This window comes from Chelonia mydas, chromosome 6, assembly GCF_015237465.2.
Source record: "Chelonia mydas isolate rCheMyd1 chromosome 6, rCheMyd1.pri.v2, whole genome shotgun sequence".
Taxonomy (NCBI): Eukaryota; Metazoa; Chordata; order Testudines; family Cheloniidae; genus Chelonia; species Chelonia mydas.
The window spans coordinates 86,909,912-86,932,464 of NC_051246.2; the positions used below are offsets into that span (position 1 = coordinate 86,909,912).

General features: G+C 40.1%; 1 protein-coding gene across 9 annotated transcripts in view; it reads right to left on the reverse strand.

Annotated features, from left to right (window-relative positions):
- Positions 1–3,197: 3,197 nt before the first annotated feature.
- Positions 3,198–22,553, reverse strand: part of LOC102938422 — a 37,587-nt gene continuing 18,231 nt past the window's right edge. For 5 of the 9 annotated variants that reach the window (XM_037900603.2, XM_037900604.2, XM_037900607.2 and 2 more), the window contains 8 exons: positions 21,271–21,392; positions 19,668–19,806; positions 17,696–17,817; positions 16,540–16,620; positions 11,551–11,661; positions 6,886–6,992; positions 5,439–5,529; positions 3,198–4,699 (listed from right to left, as the gene is read on the reverse strand). In XM_037900603.2, the coding sequence (XP_037756531.1) occupies positions 4,583–4,699; positions 5,439–5,529; positions 6,886–6,992; positions 11,551–11,661; positions 16,540–16,620; positions 17,696–17,817; positions 19,668–19,806; positions 21,271–21,392 (890 nt within the window). In that variant the 3' untranslated portion in view covers positions 3,198–4,582. Of the gene's footprint in view, positions 4,869–5,438; positions 5,530–6,885; positions 6,993–11,550; positions 11,662–16,539; positions 16,621–17,695; positions 17,818–19,667; positions 19,807–21,270; positions 21,393–22,553 lie in introns of all 9 variants that reach the window. The other 4 variants (XM_037900605.2, XM_043548211.1, XM_043548209.1 and 1 more) reach the window with 3 other exon arrangements.

Here is a 22,553-nt window from a genome sequence, read left to right on the forward strand (position 1 = left end):
GCCTGCTTCTTGTTTACAACGTCACCTGAAAGTGAGAACAGGCATTCACATGGCACTGTTGTAGCTGACGTTGCAAAGTATTTACGTGCCAGATGCACTTAAGATTCAGATGTCCCTTCAGGCTTCAACCACCATTCCAGAGGACATACTTCCATGCTGATGATGGGTTCTGCTTGATAATGAACCAAAGCAGTGCATGTTTATTTTCATCATTGAATCAGATGCCACCAGCAAAAGTTTGATTGTCTTTTTTGGTGGTTTGGGTTATGTAGTTTCCGCATCAGAGTGTTGCTCTTTTAAGACTTCTAAAAGCATGCTCCACACCTCGTCCCTCAGATTTTGGACGGCACTTCAGATTCTTAAACCTTGGATCGAGTGCTGTGGCTATTTTTAGAAATCTCACATTTGTACCTTCTTTGCATTTTGTCAAATCTGCTGTGAAAGTGTTCTTAAAACGAACATGTGCTGGGTTATCATTCGAGACTGTAATAACATGAAATATATGCAGAATGCGGGTAAAACAGAGCAGGAGACATACAATTCTCCCACCAAGGAGTACAGTCACAAATTTAATTGATGCTTTTTTTTTTTTTTTTTTTTTTAAAAACCAGCATCATCAGCATGGAAGCACGTCCTCTGGAATGGTGGCTGAAGCATTAAGGAGCATACGAATGTTTAGCATATCTGGGATGTAAATACCTTGCAACACCAGCTACAAAAGTGCCATGCGAACGCTTGTTCTCACTTTCAGGTGACGTAAACAAGAAGCAGGCAGCAGTATCTCACATCAGTGTAAACAAACTTCTTTGTCTTAGTGATTGGCAGAATACGAAGTAGGACCGAGTGGATTTGTAGGCTCTAAAGTTTTACATTGTTTTGTTTTTGACGGCAATTATTTAAACAAAAAAATCTGCATATTACACTTTCACGATAAAGAGATTGCACTAGAGTAATTGTATGAGGTGAATTGAAAAATATTATTTCTTTTGTTTATCATTTTTACAGTGCATATATTTATAATCAAAAATAATAATATAAAGTGAGCAGTGTGCACTTTGTATTCTGTGTTGTAACTGAAATCAATTTTGAAAATGTAGAAAAACATCCCAAAATATTTAATAATATTTCAATTGGTATTCTATTATTATAAGTGCAATTAATTTTTTAATCGTGATTAATTTTTTTGAGTTAATCACATGAGCTAACTGTGATTAATTGAGAGCCCGAATTTAGGTACTTAACTTTAGGCACCTAGTTTGAAAATTTTGGACTTTGTGACTTGATCAAGACAACAGAGTATCAGCCAGAGCTTAGCTTAGCCCCTTGCACCTGCTGCTTTTCACAGAGCTCTCTCTCTTTGCAGCCAGAGGTCATGCTTGCTGCTTTGCGGAGGAGCTGGCTCAGCCACAGGCAGCCATCTGGAAGAGAGCCTGCAACAGCCATAGTGCCACCGGTGGTAGGCTGGGGTGTACTGCCCATACAGACAAGAACTGATCTGAGATCTTTACAAAAACCAAGAGAACTACAGACAGACCCATAGTTTTTTCCAGATCCCAGTGACCACCCTGGGTGGCTGCGAGGGGACTGTGATAGTGTGTGATATTGGGGGCGGGAAATCAAACTTTCAGCACGATTGAGCATTTTACATAGGTTCCATTTTCAAGGCTAGCTTTGCAAGGAAAAAGATTAGAAACTTCACTTACAAAAAAAAGTTCTGAGATTTTTTCCATTTTTAGGTCCCTCAAATTAGGCAGGCCCTGCAACTATAGATTTTGCAGGTTCACAAAGGCCAGCTTGACTTTGCACTTCTATTTTCATCCAGGGATCTCAAAGCAATTAATAGACAATTAATTCAGCTTCCCAACCCCTCTATGAGGTAGATATTATTCCCATTTTTATACAGGAGTGAGAAAAATTCAATGACTTGCCCAAAGCCGCACAGTGTGTCGGGGCACAGCTGAGACTAGAACCCTGCCTGGACACTCCATACCTAATCTGATATTTTGAAAAAACTGCAGAATTTTAACTCATCTTTCAGATTTGTGAACGTGCAAAGTTGTGTAACACTCCCATCCCCTTTGCAGCCAGGCTACCTTATATCCACTCTACCCATGTGTAGAAGAGTCAAAATTTGTGAAACTTATGCATCAAGGACCCAGAAGATCATGAAAATTAAAGGAGAGGGTGGTCTACTTTAACTTACACCTTCATACACACACAGTTGCTTTTCTTATTATGTTGCTCTCTTCCAGTCCTCAACACATTAATTACACCAACTCACACTCCCTTAGGACACACACAAACTCTGTGCGCCAAATTAAGAGTGGACGTGTCAGAAGGCATGTAAGTTCCATTTGGGTAAGAGAGAGTGATAGTTTATGTCAGTCAGTTTAAGGGTGTCCAAATCTCACATGCTTGATGAGAGTGTCAAGTGAAAATGTAAGTTACACTAGCATGGACTTGCCTCGGAACTAAAAAGGCAATAGGAGCCTTCCTGTAATAGCCTCTATTGTACATGAGCTCCAGATGTATAGGTAATATTTTCCATGTCAGAGGGTCCAAATGTCATCAAATATGGATTTGCTCCAGCCTCTCTCTACTGAAATTTTTACCCAACAGCAACTTAAAAACCAAAGCATTTGGGGAGTCGAAGAGAAGCAGGAAGGAAGGAAGAGAGAGTGGTGAAACCTGACACCCCTTACATAGTTACTACCAAAACAAATTGCAAAATTACAAACCAGCCCAGTCACATGGAGAAAACTAAGAAGTAGCGAAAACTGAGAAGTGACTGATCCTTCCTGTACCTCTGAAACATGAGCAAAATACCAATGTGTGGAATTATTTTCTGCTTATAAGGCAGTATTTGTTATTAAAGTAGCCTTCTATGACCAAGTCATACCACTTTTTTCCCCAATAGGAGCCCTAATTGTAAGTTTGAAATTCAGTCACAAACTTCTGTCATACCTTTCTGAGCTAATTATTATGGTTGCAGAGCTTGTTTCCTCATTCTGAAATGCATATTACATGTCCTTTCTTGTTTCGTGACCCCCTCATTCATTTTCAGATCACAGCGTTATACTGCAGCCATCTTGCACGTGGCTTAGCCTCATGGGGAATCGCTTCCTAGTTGATCAGTACAGGCAGGAACACAATATTGAGGGGCTCAATTATTCTAGATAAAGAAAATAAATAGAAACTTTTTAACCATAAGTTTCCATCTTTATTAATTTTATAATTTATGAAAAATGCAACCACCAGAGTCTCAAGGTACAGGCTCAACATAAGTCATGTTACAACCCCCCCAAAAACAAAATGAAGTGAGAAAAGTCTGACTTCTTGGCCTCAAAAATAAAGCTCTACCCACATAATAAAGATCCAAGTATTTGGTGTGCTATTAAGGCCCCAATTAGCCGTTACATCTTTTTGACTCCATATATATTATTACAACATTTTACAGGTATACTTTGCTGCAAATTATTAGAAAAATAAAAAGAGTAGCCAGTATAATGTTTTGCTACTTGAACAGGCCTTAACTTGTGTAGAAAACTTTTAGACATACAGTAACATTGCTTCCAACTGGCACTGCACTTAGTCAAAAATTCCTGCAGTTAAACACAAAACATATTGATTGTCAGTGATGTCTAAGGCTGAAAAACGAACTGAAAGTTTTCTACAGTTGGAATAGAAAATATAAATATCAGCTTGGTGTGTGTGTTCTTTCTCTTTGGGAGGGTTTGGGGACGGTTCTGTTATTGTGTATTGCCAATGTTTTACATCACCAAAGATTATGCTAGGCCATAACTCTTGCTCAGAATATTTAGTTTCTTAACCCCTTACAATCCTCATTAAAATTAAGGAAGTGAAGCAGATTTTCATTCTCCTATATTTAGACCAATATTTCTGAAGGATTCTTATTTATCCCCAAGTATCTTACATCAACAGTCAACTGGGGAACCATTGACTAGAAGGAGATCACCACTGTCACAATGCTACTCTAAATTGGGACAACAGTCCTTTCTACACCAATACCTATAGGTTCTGTAGCTACTGTGCAGACCTTAAAAAAATTAGGAATTCCATAGGCAGAATATTAATAGCACTACTGTAAGTTTGTCAGTACTAAAAACCCAACATAATATATTACAGCTTTTAAATAAAGCTGTGTTAAATATATGAATACCATTCACATTTAATAGTGGGTCACTATTTTTCTGTTAATATATATATTTTTTAAATGGGAGGTTCACAGCCATTAACAGAGCACAAGATGGACTCTTCTGGTGTTAGTGGACTGCCTTTCTTTCAAAACACTTCCATGCAGAATGAAGCTACAGAGATACACAGTGGCTAAAATTTTTTGCACTGTTATGACACACTGAGAACCTTAATGCAAGAAATTTGACATCACAAAATATGTTCTCAAAAGCCCCTGTTTCATTGTGAGAATATGTATAATTTCTAAAATAAATAGTAAGATATTTCACGATTTATTCTGGAAATAGGACTGTAGGATTAAGCCCTTTCACACAACTCCCTCCAAAGTCAATCATTTTATACTGTTATCAGTAAATTAGTCTGTATGCTAGAGAATCTTGTACAAATGAATTTGTTCAAGTGCTTCTCTATCAATATCCTTTTCCATGTATACATCATAGTCCAATTTCATTTCTTCTACCCACTGGCTGAGCAGTATATCCGTCTGAAACAATTAAAAACAGATACATAAATTAACACAGTTTTGAGTAACCAACTCAACTTATGTTACAGGGATCGCAGACATCAGTGAAAAGAGGAGAGAAAGACAGTTTAGCCATTACAGCTTATTCACCATTGGTAAGTTAAACTTATTTCTGGAAGCATCATTTTACCTAAATAGGAAAGAGTAAGGATAATTTCTGAAAAAGTAACTCATTCATATTATCTGTTTACTCAAGTTTGGGTCTGACTGCAGAAAACATACTGAGTTTTTAATTGGAATGGGAATCTCTTTGGATTAACATCTGCCGATTAATTATACACATGATTTTATATTTCCACCCATATTCCCAGTAATATATTGATGGAAAGCATGTTATACAACTCAAAACAGACATAGTATAGGCTTGAATAATAGTATAATACTTTGAGATCCTCAAAATTAAGGGCTGGTATGAATTAAGCATCATAACAGCCCTATGGGGTAGATAAATAGTATCCCAATTTTACAGCTGGGGAACCAAGGCACAGAGAGATTGAAATAACTTTTCCAAGGTCATGGAAATTGTTGGCAAAGCTGGGAATAGATCCCAGGGTCCTGATTCCCAGTTCTCTGCTCTAAGCATTTGATACTATGCAGCCTGAATAGTAACTATTAAACTGCATATTGACTCACTATAACACTTTCATAAAGAGTAAGATAAAATTTGTCAGCTAAAACTATTTGAAAAAGAACCACGAACCTGTAAGTTTGAGATAGATTCTTCAAGGCTTGGGACTGTCACTAATAATGACCCTTTTTTCCTCATATTATGACTCATAAATTCCCAGGCTCTGAAACACATTTTAAATTCCAAATATAGTATTTAAAGATCAAAAGATTGCCAGTTTTTAGAGAAAGAAACATATTCAATATAAAATGAATTTAACGCTGATAATTTAGTGACCAGAAGTAGATTGATGTTAAACATTTGCCATTTGTGCTTTAGTATAAAGTCACTGTTCATATCTTACTGTACGTCTGTGTGTGGACCAGCCACTAACACCAATGGGAACTACTCATGCAGATCAGAGGGATTATATGGCTTTGGAGTTTTATTTTTGAAATATGTTGTCTCTTTTCCTTTTTAAAATTAGGTTTAGTTGGTGCTCAAAAAAGGGAAGAATGAATAGTTCTGTCAGTGGCCTGTGGTGACTCTTCTAACATACCTTACCCATGACATTCAACACTCTTGCTGTTCCAATCTGGAGCCTGAGAGGCTGCCGGTTACGTCCAAGTCTGTTGTTTTTTTGTGATACTCAACAAATATCCACTCTAAACTAGGATGAAACTCCAGACAACTTAATTTGTGACCTAAATCAGAATTTGAACTCTGGTCTCTGAGGAGAGAGGCTAGTCCTCTCTCAGTTTTTTATTCACTGTAGCCACAAGTTTCTCTTCATATCACTATGCTGCAGTTGTGAGAAAATACTTTGAGATAAATTAACATAATCACAGTATTCTAGATATATCCTCCAGCATTACTTTTTCCTGATTTTACAAGTCAGATCATTTCACATAGCACAGCAATATTGACTAAGAAGAATATAGTTTCCATCACTCTGCAAACCTCATTCTTCCTTAGGCCTGTTGTGCAACATTAAGCCAATAATCTTTAATGCTTAAGAAGGCAGGTAAAGGCATAATTGTGTCTCAGCAAACACAGGTGTAGTCTTAACCATGCCTTAGCCCTTTATAGCTTGCCCTTGAGGACTTCATGTTTGAAATATCACTAGTAACTGTAATTTGCAGTGTGAATACGTTTTTATAGCCCTTTTGTAATCCATAGGTTTGATGAAGGACCCTCTTGTTATTTTGTTACAGATTTTAATATTTATGTTGTTAAAGCAATTCAAGACCATTTATTTCCTATAAAGACAGTACCCTATTTTAACAGATTAGTGCACATGTTCTGAGAAATGTTTTGCTGGAACTAAGAGAAAAAGCTTCTAGTAGATTCAGAACTAAAGATTGCCCTTAAGTTTTAGCTGCTAAATCTGACTAAATCAAGTACAGGCATTTTAAAATACATTTTTCTAATACAAATTATGTGCGTGACTTCAAAAAGCACAATATAAAGGATTTTTTGTAACTTGCAAGGTTAAATCCATTGGCAGAGAAACTGATTACTTGTTTGGACACATACTTACCTGGCCTGTTCCAGTCTGTCAAGAAAATATTCAAAGACATTATTCATTACAACAACATCAGCATTTTGAAGGAGTGAAGCCTGAGTACAGATGTCTGAATGAAGCACCTGAAGGAGAAATCATTGTACATATGTAAAAGTTAACTTAGAAGAAGATACACAGCTTTCTAATGGACATGGTCTGTCCATAGAGCACAGTATCTGTTGCCAACATCTTCTACAGATCATAAAAAGCTATACAATTCATATTAAGTAATATACAAATGAACTCACTAGCGTGAGTGTTAGAGAAACCAGTTTTATTTCCTCAGTAATTACAGTACTTAATTCATTATGTATATTAAATATAAATATGTTACATCTAGTTGTAGTTTTGATCTTGATCATTGAATGCCACAATAGAAGATTTAGGAAATTACTGTTATATTTTAGTTACCTGTGCTTTATCATGAATGTTTATTAATTTCAGTAAAGGATTTAATCCAGCTAAAGCTTTTTATGAAGCTATTTAAATGCATTTTAAGGGCTGAGCTGGTTGGTTAGTGATTACGGCTCAGACTAGCCATGAAGACCCAAGTTTGGTTATTGTATTCTCCTTCCACATACTTGGAGTAATGGAGATGCGATGCGCTCAGCCCTCAGAGGGAGAACTGCAGAGACAGAGTGCCTCATATCATTAAACAGGTATTTCTCCAGTCAGTACAGGAGCTCTTCTTGAACGGCAGCATCCTGTCCAGTCTTCCTCAGCCAAAACAATGGTAGCAGAAAATGGATTTGTGGGGCAGCTGCTGCTGCTAACGTAGGGGGGAATTTGGAGGCTCATCAAAACTCTAACAGGAAGTTGGAGGACTTTTCTCCTAATTCAGAGAAATAAATCTTAAATCTCTGACTAAAAAAGAAACAGTATCATCTCTTTTGGGATTTTGTCAATCCATGTGTTACATGTGCATCAAGATTTGATTTGAAGTGTCCCTACCAATTAGAAATCAACCTAGTGAATTTATCTAACTTCTGGTACCAGCTAAACTGATACTTTGCGTATTCAATCTGAACTTGAACACTGGATCACTGTCATCATGAAAGTGTTACTTATAGAAGTGACATTATCATGGTGGACAAACAGGATGATGCAGGGGCACTGGTCAGCTTTTATAGTCAGTATTAAGGGACTGATAATGCAGAAAAAACAGTTACTAGCCTTTCCATAACTGTTGTTCATGTCCATTCCACGTTAGGTATGCACAAGCTACATGCACCGTTGCTGGAGATTTCCCCGTCATTGGTACTCACCAGACCAGCTCTAGCGCTCTTTGATGCTGTGCGCTTATGCACTGGTATAAGGGGCATCACCATCCCTGCATCCTCTCAGTTCTTTCTGGGCTGCTAACTCTGATAGAGGGGCAGGAGGGTGAATCATGGAATGGACATAAGCAACACATCTTGAAGAACAATTACGGAAAGGTTAGTAATCGTTTTTTCTTCGAGTGCTTGCTCATGTCATACCCATTCCACATTAGGAGACTCACAAGCAGTACCCAAGGAGGTGGGCTCAGAATTCATGGACATGCAGCTAAGACTAATAAATTAAATTTGAAGAGAAAAAACACCTTGCCGGAAATGACATTCCATCAACTGTCACATGCTGGAAGGAAGGAACTGACAGAGTGCGGTGCCAGAGATGCCCCTTATACCGGTGCATAAGCGTGTGGCACCAGAGGGCGCTAGAGCTAGCTCAGTGGATAACACTGAGGGGAAAAATCTCTGGCAGCAGTGCACATGGCGTGCACACACCTAACATGGAATGGACATGAGCAAGCACTTGAAGAATGGCTAGGCTGCATACCTAATGTAATAGAGAGTAAATTAGTTATTGTGGTGGGATGATACCACACACTAATCTAGCAGGTTGGATATCCCACATTTTGTTAATCTCTGCTAGTGTTCAGGTAATTAACACAAGGCTCAGGTAATTTGGCGAGTGGTGTCTTCTCACAGGAAAATGAAGTATTTGTGTAGAGGAGAAAACACTTTTGCCACTATTTTCTTGTCTAGGAAACCATAACTTCTTATTCACTCTCTGAATTGCTTAAAAGCCTGCTGGTACTGGGAGGGAAAGTGATCTGTCTTTCCCCTACTGACTGGGGTAACCTGCAGTTCAAATGGTCCTTCCTGAAGGACAAAGCTTTGGTTTTATCAAAACTTATCCTCACAAAGGAAATATCTGCACTTGGATCAATTAAGCAGATGTACACTATTCTGATCACTATAGGAAAGAGACACTCCCTATGCAAAGGAGCATTGTAGCAACTGAAGTGGGGAGAATGTATCATTCTGACTAATGCAGCAAGGCCCAGGCACTAACAGAATATTTTGTAGTGATTCCATTATAGCCAAACATTTCAGTATTCACTTTAATGAAAACAAAACTCTAAGACTAGTTAAAAATGAAGAACTAGCAGCACGGTTGACTTTCATCCAATTAAGAGAATAGAGCCAAAGGGTTCATTAAGAGAGTTTATACTCCTACTTCTTAGTGCACCTAGACTATAAATGGGATTAAGTTCACGGCTTCTTTGGTTAAGAAGATTATTTGGACATTATTCTCAGTACGTTCGTTAATCTGAATGACAATTTTATCTGGCTACAGTACAATTCTTGTTTCCTGGAATTGTTATACACTCTTTTCTAATTTGGTGATTTAAAGGCATTATGTCAATAGTCTCAAATCTGATCTATAATACCTTCTTTTACAGTGTCCTCTGAATTCCAAATCCTCCACAATGTTGCCAAGAAAAAAAAAGTTTGTGTGCTATATATAAGTATTCGTCAACCAAAGGTGGGGACTGACTTTTTGCTAAATTGAAAGGGAAAAAGAAATCAGTACTGAAAAGTTTGATTTTCACGGTACTAAGAGAAAACCAAACTACTATATAAAAATAGTTAAGTGTATTAAAGTTAGATACATGTAAGGGTGATTTCCTGAATGTGCCCCAACTTCTGTTGTTTTTTTAACCAACATCTAAGCATTCACACCAAACATGGTACAACATAAGTGACTTCTATGCACTTATTTTTTAATTTATGAACAGAACAGCACAGCACAAGACTCACTCATAAATTCACTATTAAATATAGAAATTGTTTTACCCTGATATCTCAGGTAGTAGAGGTTACAGTGGAAAGAGTGTATTGTTCTGTATTTTTATCAGAACATCCCAGATAACAGTGGCCATTATGAGGCTTTTTTCCTCTAAGATTTTTAACCTCTTTTTACCTACTTATTACTTAGCCAACTGGCTTCTGGCTGTTTTTTCATGCTACTGTATATCTCCAAAAAGGATGTAATAAAAGAGAGGATTCATTTGGGGGTGAAGCTGAAATCCAAGAATGAAATGTTTAAAGCAGCGTGTGATAATGTTCAAAACAGTGTGTAATAACAGGAGTCACAGGACTAAATTAACATCAAGTGGGAGTTGAATGGCAAAGTCCCCAGGCACTGCTTTGAAAATGTATTCTCTTTCTTATCTTTATGCACTGAAAAGTGTAACACTTCAGCAGAAATACAAAGTGTGTAGAAAAACTAACATTTAAGGCATATATTTTCAAGATATAAAGCAACTCAGGAACATGTATATACATGTACAGTCTCTAGTGAATTAACCTGATGGAGCATTCTGTTGTACAGTACTATCGCATTTCACGGATATATTTCAGACACATCAGAAGCCTTGTTTACACTGCAGCTAGGAGCAAGCCTCACAGCCCAAGTAAACAGATTCATCCTAGTGGGGCTCGAGCTAGTGCAAAAAAATAGTAGTGTGGACGCTGCAGCACCAGCGAAGGCCCAGGCTAGCCACCCAAGCTGGACCCACCCCATTCCCCGGTTCTACCCAGCCTTGGGAGCTCACTCCCAGCTGCAGTATAGACATACCCTGAGAGTTTTGCCACTCATTTCAATGGGGCCAGGATTTCACCTAATGTGTTTTATTCATTGCCTTTGGCCACAAAACCTTTTGCACGGATTCAGACAGTCCCAAAAAGGAACTGTTCTCATTATGAAAACAGCATCTCTGTATATTAATGATTTGAGTTTGTTTGGAACATTTCTTGTTTTTCTGACATACATGTGCACTAATATGAACTGAAATTCTCAGTTCCAAAGAAACTAATAAAGAAATACAACACCCAAAGTTGTCAGCCTGCAGACCTTAGCTTCTACTCAAATGCAAATCCTTGAAAGTATCTTTGCTATTCTTAACAAAACATGGAAACCCCAGATGCCTCTTGCTATTCTTATCATTCTAGATATAAACATTTAATATACTGGCTTAAACCTGTTTCAACAAACAGTGAAACAGTGGTAGAACTTCTATTGATTTTAATGAGACCAGTATGTGTTTGCGGTCAGTTGACAGATTGAGCGATACTCAGATAAAAGGCTGAATGAATCAAAAATTACTATATTTTAAAACAGAATTTTTTTAATCTCTTCTCAATTTTAATGGACATTAACGTTTTTTTGTTTTGTTTAAAATCAAACCAACGAAGTACAGATTTATCTTTAGAATAGCACTGATTTTACCAGCCTCTCTCACTGGAATAGAATCAACTAATCTATTATAGAGTTGGTTAAAAAATATACACGCTATAAAATGTATTTAGTCACCTTTACTCTGTCTGTAAATTGGTATTTTGTGATTATCATTTCTTGCAACTGGCAAAAGTCTGCATTCATTTCCACTCCATACAGCTGGGATGCTGAGCTGTAAAGATAGCCCTGAAATAAAGAGAGGAAATCTAATAATTGAGGTGCCTGTAAAATGACTTCTAACCTAAAGTGGAAAAACTAAACATTACAAAGTGAAAAACAAAGGTTATGATTAGAGACAGATTTTAAAAAAGTGTATTGGGGGGGTTGTTAAAAAATTTTTAATTAGTTTTAAAACATAATGGTAGGAAATGCACTAGAGTGAACTGCATATTTTTCCAGGGTTAAGACCCTCTTTTTGGCAGTTACAGTAAATGGTTTATGAATATTATCATGAAAAAAAGATGTGAGCTGATAGGCCAAGAAAAGATAGGAAAGCAAGCAACAATTCCACCTCCACTTCTACTGGTAGATACACAGAAATTGGCTTAAGGGAATGGGGAAAAAACCTAAAGTTAGCACAAACCGAATTATAAAAATAAACTGAAGTCGGGGAGGGAGTGGAATTAACACACATTGTGTTGGGATTCTTTTATTTATCGGTTTTCTTTTGCAGGAGAACAGAATGCAACAGAAATATCCAACACCACACACCCCGCCCCAAATTGTATGAATCTGGAGTCCAATTTGCACCTATATGGGATGGAAGAACTCACAACAGGATTTCCTCTTAGCCCTGGTTTACACTACGGGGTTAGGTCGAATTTAGCCGCATTAGGTTGATTTTAAAATGAATGCGTCTACACAACCAACCCCATTCCATCGGCCGAAAGGGCTCTTACAGTTGACTTCTATACTCCTCCCTGGTGAGGGGAGTAGCACTAAAATCGACCTTGCTGAGTCAAATTTGAGGTAGTGCAGACGCAATTCGAGGGTATTGGCCTCTGGGAGCTATCCCAGAGTGCTCCAACGTGACCACTCTGGACAGCACTTTGAACTCCAATGCACTAGCCAGGTACACAGGAAAAGCCCCGGGAAATTTTGAATTTCATTTCTTGTTTGGTCAGCATGGCGAGCTCAGCAGCACAGGTGACCATACAGTCCCCCCAGAATCACTAACAAGCTCCAGCATGGACCAAAAGGGAGACACTGGATCTGATTGCTGTACGGGGAGAAGAATCTGTGCAGGCCGAACTCCGATCAAAAAGAAGAAATGTGAATATATTTGCCAAAATCGCACAGGGCATGATGGAGAGAGGCTACAACAGGGACACAAAGCAGTGCTGCAGGAAAGTTAAGGAACTCAGGCAAGCCTACCAAAAGACAAAGGAGGCAAACGGTCACTCCAGGTCAGAGCCCCATATATGCTGCTTCTATGATCAGCTGCATGGCATTCTAGGGGGGGACCCTACCACTACCCCACCACTGTCCATGGACACCTGCAAGGGGGGAGTCTCACCCAACAGGGAGGAGGATTTTGTGGATGGGGAAGAGGAGGAGGAGGAGAATGCACAGCAGGCAAGCGGTGAATCCATTCTCCCCAGCAGCCAGGACCTTTTCATCACCCTGGAACCAATACCCTCCCAAGGCGGGATCCCTGACCCTGAAGCCGGAGAAGGCAGCTCTGGTGAGTGCACATTTGTAACTACAGTACAGGGTTTAAAAGCAATAGTGTTTAATGTTTGATTTGCCCTGAAGAATTGGGGTGCATCCGCAGCCAGAACAGCTACTGGAAAAGTCTGTTAACGTGTCTGGGGATGGAGCGAGAATCCTTCAGGGACATCTCCATGAAGCTCTCCTGGAGATACGCTGAAAGCCTTTGCAGAAGGTTTCTGGGGAGGGCTGCCTTATTTCATCCTCCACGGTAGGACACTTTACCGCGCCAAGCCAGTAGCAAGTAGTCTGGAATCATTCCAACACGAAGCATGGCAGCGAACAGTCCTAGGTTTTGGTCACATTCAAGCAACATTCGGGCTATATCTTTCTGTGTTAGCCTCAGGAGAGTGATATCATTCATGGTCACCTGGTTGAAATAGGGGAATTTTTGTAAGGGAACAGTAAAAGGACCCCGTTCATGCTGGGTTGTTTGCGCTTGGCTAAAAGGGATCATCCCGGAGAACAGCCATGCAGTGCGGGGAGGGGTGAAGGGATCATCCCAGAGAATAGCCACGCGGTGGGGTGCAGGCAGGTTTGTGCTGCACATCCACCTGAAAACTGAAGCCCCTCCTTTTAAATGTGAAACCCAAACGGCATTGCTTGCTATGGGAAAGGATGGCGCTACAGTTTGAAACCATTCCCACGTTATGAAGGCGTAAGAAGCCAACCCTGTGTACCAAAAGGCTTACCATGGCTGCCTGGAAACCAAATTCTGTTGCCCAGCTGTTTGTGATGTGTCACCATACCAGCAGGTGCTCAATATAAAAGGCAAAATGCGACCTTATACCTAAAGCACATGTGCTGTTTGCTGTGAATTGCTTGATTCACTGTGAAAGAGTCTCCCTTCTGTTCTCAGAAAATGTATCATCTTAAATTTTACTCTCCCTTTTTATCTCCCCCCAGGTGCAAATGTTTCTATGCTCCCCCTATCATTTCCATCCCTGAGGTTATCACAGATTAGAAGGCGAAAAAAACGCACTTGCAATGACATGTTTTCCAAGCTCATGCAGTCCTCCCGCACTGATAGGGTACAGCTTAATGCACGGAGTGGCAGAGGCCAGGAAAGCATTAAGTGAGCACAAAGAGCAGAGGCAGGAGGCGATGCTGAGGTTAATGAGGGAGCAAACGGACATGATGAAGGGTCTGTTGGAGCTGCAGGAAAGCCAACAAGAGCACAGATCCCCACTGCATCCATTGTATAACCGCCTGCCCTCTTCCCCAAGTTCCATATCCTCCTTACCCAGACGCCCAAGAATGGGGGGCAGGGGTTGAGGATCCGGGCACCCAGCCACTCCACTCCAGATGATGGCCCAAGCAACAGAAGGCTGTCATTCAAACAGTTTTGATTTGTAGTGTGGCTACAATAAGCAATGTGGCCTTGTCCTTTTCTCCTCCCGCACCCCACCCCACCCAGGCTACCTTCTCAGTTATCTCACTTTTTTTTTTAATTAATAAAGAAAGAATGCATGGTTTCAAAACAATAGTTACTTTATTTCCTTTGCCAGCTGTGATCGAAGCGGGGAGGGCCGTTGGCTTACAGGGAATTAAAATCAACAAAGGGGGTGGGTTTGCAGCAAGAAGAAACACATACAACTGTCACACTGTAGCCTGGACAGTCATGAAACTAGTTTTCAAAGCCTCTGATGCGCAGTGCGCCCAGCTGTGCTCTTCTAATCGCCCTGGTGTCTGGCTGTGTGTAATTGGCCGCCAGGCAATTTGCCTCAACCTCCCACCCCGCCATAAACGTCTCCCCTTTACTCTCACAGATATTATGGAGCACACAGCAAGCAGCAATAACAATGGGAATGTTGGTTGCGCTGAGGTCTAACCTAGTCAGCAAACGGCGCAAGCGAGCTTTTAAACGTCCAAAGGCACATTCTACCACCATTCTGCACTTGATCAGCCTATAGTTGAACTGCTCCTTACTACTGTATAGGCTGCCTGTGTACAGTTTCATGAGCCATGGGAGCAAGGGGTAGGCTGGGTCCCCAAGGATACTATTGGCATTTCAACATCCCCAACAATAATTTTCTGGTGTAGGAAGTAAGTCCCTTCTTGCAACTGCTTGAACAGCCCAGAGTTCCTAAAGATGCAAGCGTCATGCACCTTTCCCTGCCATCCCATGTTGATGTCGGTGAAACGTCCCTTGTGATCCACCAGTGCTTGCAGCACCATTGAGAAGTACCCCTTGCGGTTTACATAGTGGTTGGCAAGGTGGTCTGGTGCCAAGATAGGAATATGCGTTCTGTCTATCTCCCCACCACAGTTAGGGAACCCCATTGCAGCAAAGCCATCCACTATGACCTGCATATTTCCCAGGGTCACTACCCTTGATAGCAGAACATCAGTGATTGCGTTGGCTATTTGGATCACAGCAGTCCCCACGGTAAATTGATTCCTGAAATTGATTCGCAGTCAGGCGTTGCAAGCTTCCACAGGTCTATTGCCACTCACTTCTCAACTGTCAGGACATCTCTCATCTTGGTATTCCTGCACTTCAGGGCAGGGGAAAGCAATTCACAAAGTTCATGGAAAGTGGCCTTACGCATGCGAAAGTTTTGCAGCCACTGTGAATCATCCCATACCTGCAACACTATGAGGTCCCACCAGTCTGTGCTTGTTTGCTGGGCCTGGAATCGGCGTTCCACTGTATCAACCAGCCCCACTGCCGCCATGATATCCCAACTGCCATAGCCCGTGCTTTCAGGAACGCCTGTGTCCATGTCCTCATCACAATTGTCCTCGTGCTGGTGTCTCTTAGTCCGGTTCTGCACATACTCCAGGATAATGCACGAGGTGTTTACAATGCTCACAACAGCAGTGGTGAGCGGAGCAGGCTCCATGCTTGCCGTGGTATGGCATCTGCATGGGTAACCCAGGAAAAAAGGCACACAACAATTGTCTGCCGTTGCTTTCAGAGGGAGGGAGGGAGGGGGCGACTGATGACATGTAACCAAAATCACCCTTGACAATGTTTTTGCCCCATCAGGCAATGGGAGCTTAACCCAGAATTCCAATGGGCAGTGGAGATTACAGGAACTGTGGAATAGCTACCCAGAGTGCACCGCTCCATGAGTTGATGCTAGCCACGGTATTGAGGACGCACACCGCCGACTTAATGCGCTTAGTGGGGACATACACAATCGACTGTATAAAATCGATTTCTAAAAATAGACTTCTATAAAATCGACCTAATTTCATAGTGTAGACATACCTTAGACTGAACAATGCTACTTATATAGATATAGTATTTTTTTTAAATGTAAAAAATGTAAATAATAATTTATATTTCACCAATAATTCAAAAATGATGGAATTACATTTTCTAAACATTATTCTAAAATAATTTACCTTTGGACTCAGACCAATCATGGAAAGTTTCTGTCCAAAAGGAGAATTTTGGGGAAAGTATGAATGCCAGAAAACATCAGCCTACAATGGGTAAAATGTTGCAACTTTAACTACAACTTTATCTACAATGAACACTATAATTACACTTAGCTAACATAGGAAAGTTTAAAAAAAAAAATGACAAATACACAATGTTACAGATGTCGATGTACTGCAACTTGATTATTAGAGCTTTCTGAAGCCCTTCAACCCTCTGGCTAGAAAGGGAACCTGTGCAGATAAAACGTGGCAAATTGCCACTTCTGAAATACAAGCCAAGAATATGATGAAAAAGAGAACCTTTCTTTTAATTATATTGCTGCTTTATCTTCAGGCTCTCTTTCATTACAACAATATAAGTGCTCCAGAATGTCAAAATAAATCCAATAACTGACAACAAAATGTTAACATTTAAGGACCCAATCCCGCAAACATTCACATGTGGGAGTAACGTTATTCATGATTAATCCCAAACTGGATTATTCAGAGGAGTAAAGTTACATGTTCAAGTGTCTCCAAGATCAGGCCCCTATTGAAGCCACTGACTTTGTTAAGAAATTTGTATTAACTGATATAATTTACACCCATATATGTTTTGTGCTGCTGTTGGCCATGCATTGTACCAAGCATGCCAACAGCAATCTGAAATACATTTGAGCTTTCTGATAAAGTATTCAATAGGACAAAATGCTTTAAGAGTTAACTAGGCAGTGTTTCTCAACAACGGGTCCATGGACTGGCGCTGGTCCCTGAGATTTCCCGGACACAGTTCGGAAGGCAGCAAGCCAGTCCCTGGTATCAAAAAGGTTGAGAAACACTGAGCTAGGAGACAAATTCATATCAAAAGTATCTCAGTGAAATTTAAGAGTTTCCCAGCATCACAATGGAATTTACCAAAATCAGCAGAATATTTGGCCAGAACAGGGAAGAAAACATTAATTTAGCAATGTGAGACTGAGCAGTAACAAACTAAAGAGCAGCCAGGGTGTGCAACAGCAAAATGCTACACTGTTGGACAAGTAATTCTGATGGTTTGTGGAGGCAAGTCAATAAGTGAGATCAACAGTGTTTTCGTCTCTGTGAGAAGCAGAAGGAGAATTCCCATGCTGGATTTTACCCCAAATAGCACTGCACCAAGCCTGGAGCCAACGTCAACCAGAATCTTTCCTGTCAGGTCAGGCAACGCATACTGATAAAGAAACTTCAGTTCCATGAGGGAAAAGGAATGAGAAATAAACTCTGAGAAATAAAAGCAGAACAGAACAAAGGTGTTACATGGGTAACATTCACCAGTGCCAAATATTCAGCAGAGCATAACCCTACTCTGACACAGATCTCCCCTTCTACTATATTTTAATTCTTGTTTCCTATACATTTTTTTATTATAGGGCTCCACCAACCATCTGAGTCTGCAGTGTCCTATGCTATGACTTAGAGCTTGTCTACATCTGAAACACTATAGCAGCACAGCTGCAGTGTTGCAGCTGCATTGCTGCGGTGCTTCAGGGAAATTACCACCTACGCCAATGGGTGGGGCTCTCCCATTGGTGCAGGTAATCCACCTCCCTGAGAGGTGGTAACCAGGTCAATGGAAGAATTCTTCTGTCGGCCTAGCATCATGTACATCAGGGGTTAGGTCGGCTGAACTATGTCACCCAGGGGTGTGGATTTTTCACTCCCCTGAGTGACGTAGCTGGGTCGACCTAACTTTTTAATGTAGACCAGGCCTTAGTCACTAGATTAACTTTAGTTGAATCAGCACCATTCCTCTATTAGAGAGGTTAACTATAATTATTAGAGCTGGTTGGAAAAACTCAAACAAAATATTTTTTCATTGGAATTTACTGATTTGTCAAACTCAGTGTTCCATGGAGACAGTCTGATTTTGACAATGTCTGAGGGAATCCAGGAAGGGGTCCTGAGGGACGCCTGCCTGCTTTCCTGCCAACTCACTCACCCAGCTCCTCAGTGCCCTGCCAGACTACTTTGGCATCAGTGCTCCATTCCCTTTTGGGGAAAATTTTTAAAATTTAGGTTTTCAGCCTGAATTGGAAAAAAACCAAATTCTGAAACACTAAAATCCTCTGAGAAACAGAATTACCTTTCTGCACACAGCTCTACTAATTATTTACCTGGAAATATCACTATACATTAATGGCGGTGAACGATTCAGAGTATTACAACTGAACACAGTATCTTAGATCTCAATGTAACAACAATATATCTGTTCACAAAAAAAATCTGTAAATAGTTTAAATTGGAACAGCTAGCTTTTAGAAGACTGAATGTTACTATAATAAAGTATTTATGCTTTGCATTTTAAAGGCCCTGCTCTGCTTTGGGGTAGCACAGAGCTGCACCAGGCCAAACAGCAGCTCTCAGACGCACTGTGCCTCCTAGTGTTCCTACATATGAAGGTGGAGGAGGCCACTGTGTCATCTCTTTTGACACTGCTGCATGCACCTTCCTCTTCAGCATAGCCATAGCCCTGTCTACTTCCTGCCCCCTTTGTGGCTGGCTAGGGTCACTCATGCAACTGTGCTTGGCCCTTGTGTGCAGGAGGCTTCTTGTGCTCTCCCCCATGCAAAGTGTGGGGAATAATCTGTCCTGCTGACTATGCCAGTTTGGAAAGACAAAGGCCACGTCTATACTATAGACTTCTCATAAAATAGCGACGTCAGTAAGGGTGTGAGGATGCGTGATCCTTGACCGACATAGCTATACCGGCCAAAGCCCCTAGTATAGCCACAGTTATGCCAGCAAAGCTGTGCTTTTGCCAGTATAGGTGATTTTGCCTTGGGGTGGGGGAGTGCTGGAAAAAGCTACACTGGCAAAAGTGCTGAGATTTGCAGGTATAAAACAGCTTTCACTCTAGGTGCTCTTTGCTGGTCTAGCATGCCGGTATACCTATATTAGTAAAGCACGCCTAGAGTAGACTTAGCCAAAGTCCTCAATCAGCTGGATGATCTGTTGCTCAGGTGAGCTACTGCATAACTATTTTTAACAATATAAAATAGCTACATCTATTGTATATTCACAAATCAGCCAGCATATCTATTTGGCTTGTGCACTCACAACATGGTACTTACCTAAAGGTGCGGTCTTGTGTGAGCCACACACTACACAGTAGTTTCTACTCATTTTCCCCTTCTCACACAATGAATCAATAATGTCATCATCATAAAGGAATGCATCAACATGAACTGTTGGCTCTGGCTGCTCAAGTATCTAAAAAAGAAGATGAAATCTAAGAAAATCACAGGCAGATTTCACTTATACAGTGATTTGGGTTTTTTAAACAAAACCTAAAGGTCCAGACTGTGTCCTATGCAATACATTAGACCTAAATTACACATCACAAGTTCTGGAATTATGTACACTACTTCCTCACGCACTCTCCACCTTCCCCAAGGTTCTGTCCAATCAGTCCACTTGTATTTGTGTAATTTATGTCTTTTAATACTAAAGTTAATATGTATTTCTCTAAAATGTAGGGCTAGTCTAACCAAATTAAGCTAAATTGATTTAAGTCACACAAATTGATTTAAGAGAGAGTCCACCCAATAGTGGTTGCACAGATTTATTTAAAATTTATTTGGTTAAATAAATACAATTCCTGTGTGTAGACTTAGCCTACAATTTTCAACTGACAAGCAACTGCTTTGTAGAAGTTGTCAAGGGAAAGCTGGAGGTTTGAGCAGCTGGGCAAGGGACAGTTGGGGCTTTTGGTATCCAGGAGACAAGTGAAGGTTATAGGCTAGGGAAGGAACGCATTCGCTCTTTCCTTTACAATTTGGGCAAAGGAAGAGGTGACTTACATTTAGGGGATGGGGAGCTGAATGCCTCATTACTCACCCCAGAAACACACTAAGGTAATGCTGCTTCTTTTATAACTTTAACTGTCTAAGAAATACAACTTTTCATGTTTAATATTTCAGAATCAGAAACACCATTGATTAATGCACGTATAATTTTCAATCAGATGGACATTATTGTTTTTGCCTTTTATTATTTCAAGGCGGTGTATTCCTCAAGCATCCCCCTATCTCCTCTTTCCTCCCCTCAAAGCATTGGTGTATAGGGCCAATCCATTTTTCCAGTTAAGAACTACATGCAGCTCCTCTGGGAATGTATTAACTCTGTTCCTGGAATGAACAGAAGAAGTGCTTAAGTAGAAAAGATGCTACTTTTCTCCACTCCCAAATACACATGAACTGAGCATCCTGCCTCTTTCATTCCCTAATATCTCAGGAAACAAGGAAGTGGAAGCCAAACTTGAATCTCCTGTACTGTAGTACCACCACTCCACTGGCTCTATCTTTTCAGTTTTCTTATTTCACGTTCATACTGTAATAGTGCCTAGAGGCCCCAATTAGGAATCATCATGCCAGCCAGGCACTATATTCCATAACTAGGCTAGCTGCATTGTGCTGGACACTCTACATGAATGTAATAAAAGACAGGCCCTGCCCTAAATAACTTACAATCAAATTATTTAACTGAGGCACAGTGAGGTGAAGTGATTTTCCCAAGGTCACGAAACAAAACAGTGGCAGAGTTGGGAACAGAACCCAGGTCTCCCAAATCCCTCCAATGCCCTAGCCAATAGACCATATTGCCATCAGTATTATTATTATAATCTCTGAGTGAATGCTGTGGTGCAGCAGAGAGAGACCAGAATGACAAGCTTACTTTTTGAATCGCAAGATGTTCTGAGTTAAGCATTGCCTCAATGGGTAAGCAATTCCGAAGATCTTCAGCAATACTTCTGAGCACAACATCATTATTACTCAACATGAATTCATCAAAGTCATCTACAATACAAAATGATTTAAAACAATCATGTATATATCATGGGGACTGTAAGTGATGACCAATATAATATAGCTGTGATTTGTAAACAATGCCAGATGTATAGGGTTTTTATATGAAGCATGTTTTCCAATCTTTATTAGTATTTTCAGCCAGAGACAGATTTAAATCCTAATAACTTTGTCTCTTAAAGTAAGTATTTTTTAGATTTCAAATTATTTTCATGTTTACAAACCTATAACTTACACATGATGACCTATACCCCATCAAAGTGATATGGTTTCATTCTAAGATATAAAAACATCAAAGATGTTTTTGAAGTGTTGGAAAAACGACAAAACTCACAGTTGCTTGCACTCACATAACTGTCACAAAGGTTTCTCTTATAGAGTCAAATAAAATACATTAGAGTGCTAGTTACGAAGATCAGGGACAATGCATAGTTCAACAATTCAGTTTATAAGACATCTTAAATAAGTAAGTGAAAAAACTAAGAATTAATTTTTTCACATCCTATTTGCATTGGAGATTCTTGTTATTTTTCACATGTAGGCATCTGCAACCATAAGGCTCTCTCTCCTTCTTTCCCGATTTATCTTCCTATCCTCCTCTCTTTAGATCTATAGCCAATTTCCTTTAACCAGGGATGATTAGATGAAACTGCCTTTTAGAGCTCCTCCATGCTCCATCCACATTGAGCCTCGACCTAGTTCTAACCACTGGCGTAGGCCAGGTTGCAATGATATTTATTAAAAAAAAAAAAATTTAGTAACATGGATTGGCTCCATCCATCAAGGCTTTCTCTACACTTAAGACTTTTTTCTTCTCAAATAACAATTCCTTTCTACTCCATTTTGTCCGCCTTTTCTATTTAGATTTAGATTGTAAGCCTTTGGGCAGCAACTATGTTTTACGATGCGTACATACGGCACCTAACACTATGAAATCACATTCTTAGTTGGGGCTTCTAGGCTTTTCTGTAATAAAACTAAATAATAAAAAAATTCCATTACTACCACTGGTGGAAGCGCTAGTACAGACAGGCTGTCAATTGCAGCCACTGTTCACAGCAAGTCTAAAAGACATAGTGGTTAAAAATGCCAGGCTTGTGGGGCTGATCCATACTAGTGCTCCCACTGTTTCTATCACTGGTGGAGCTGTAC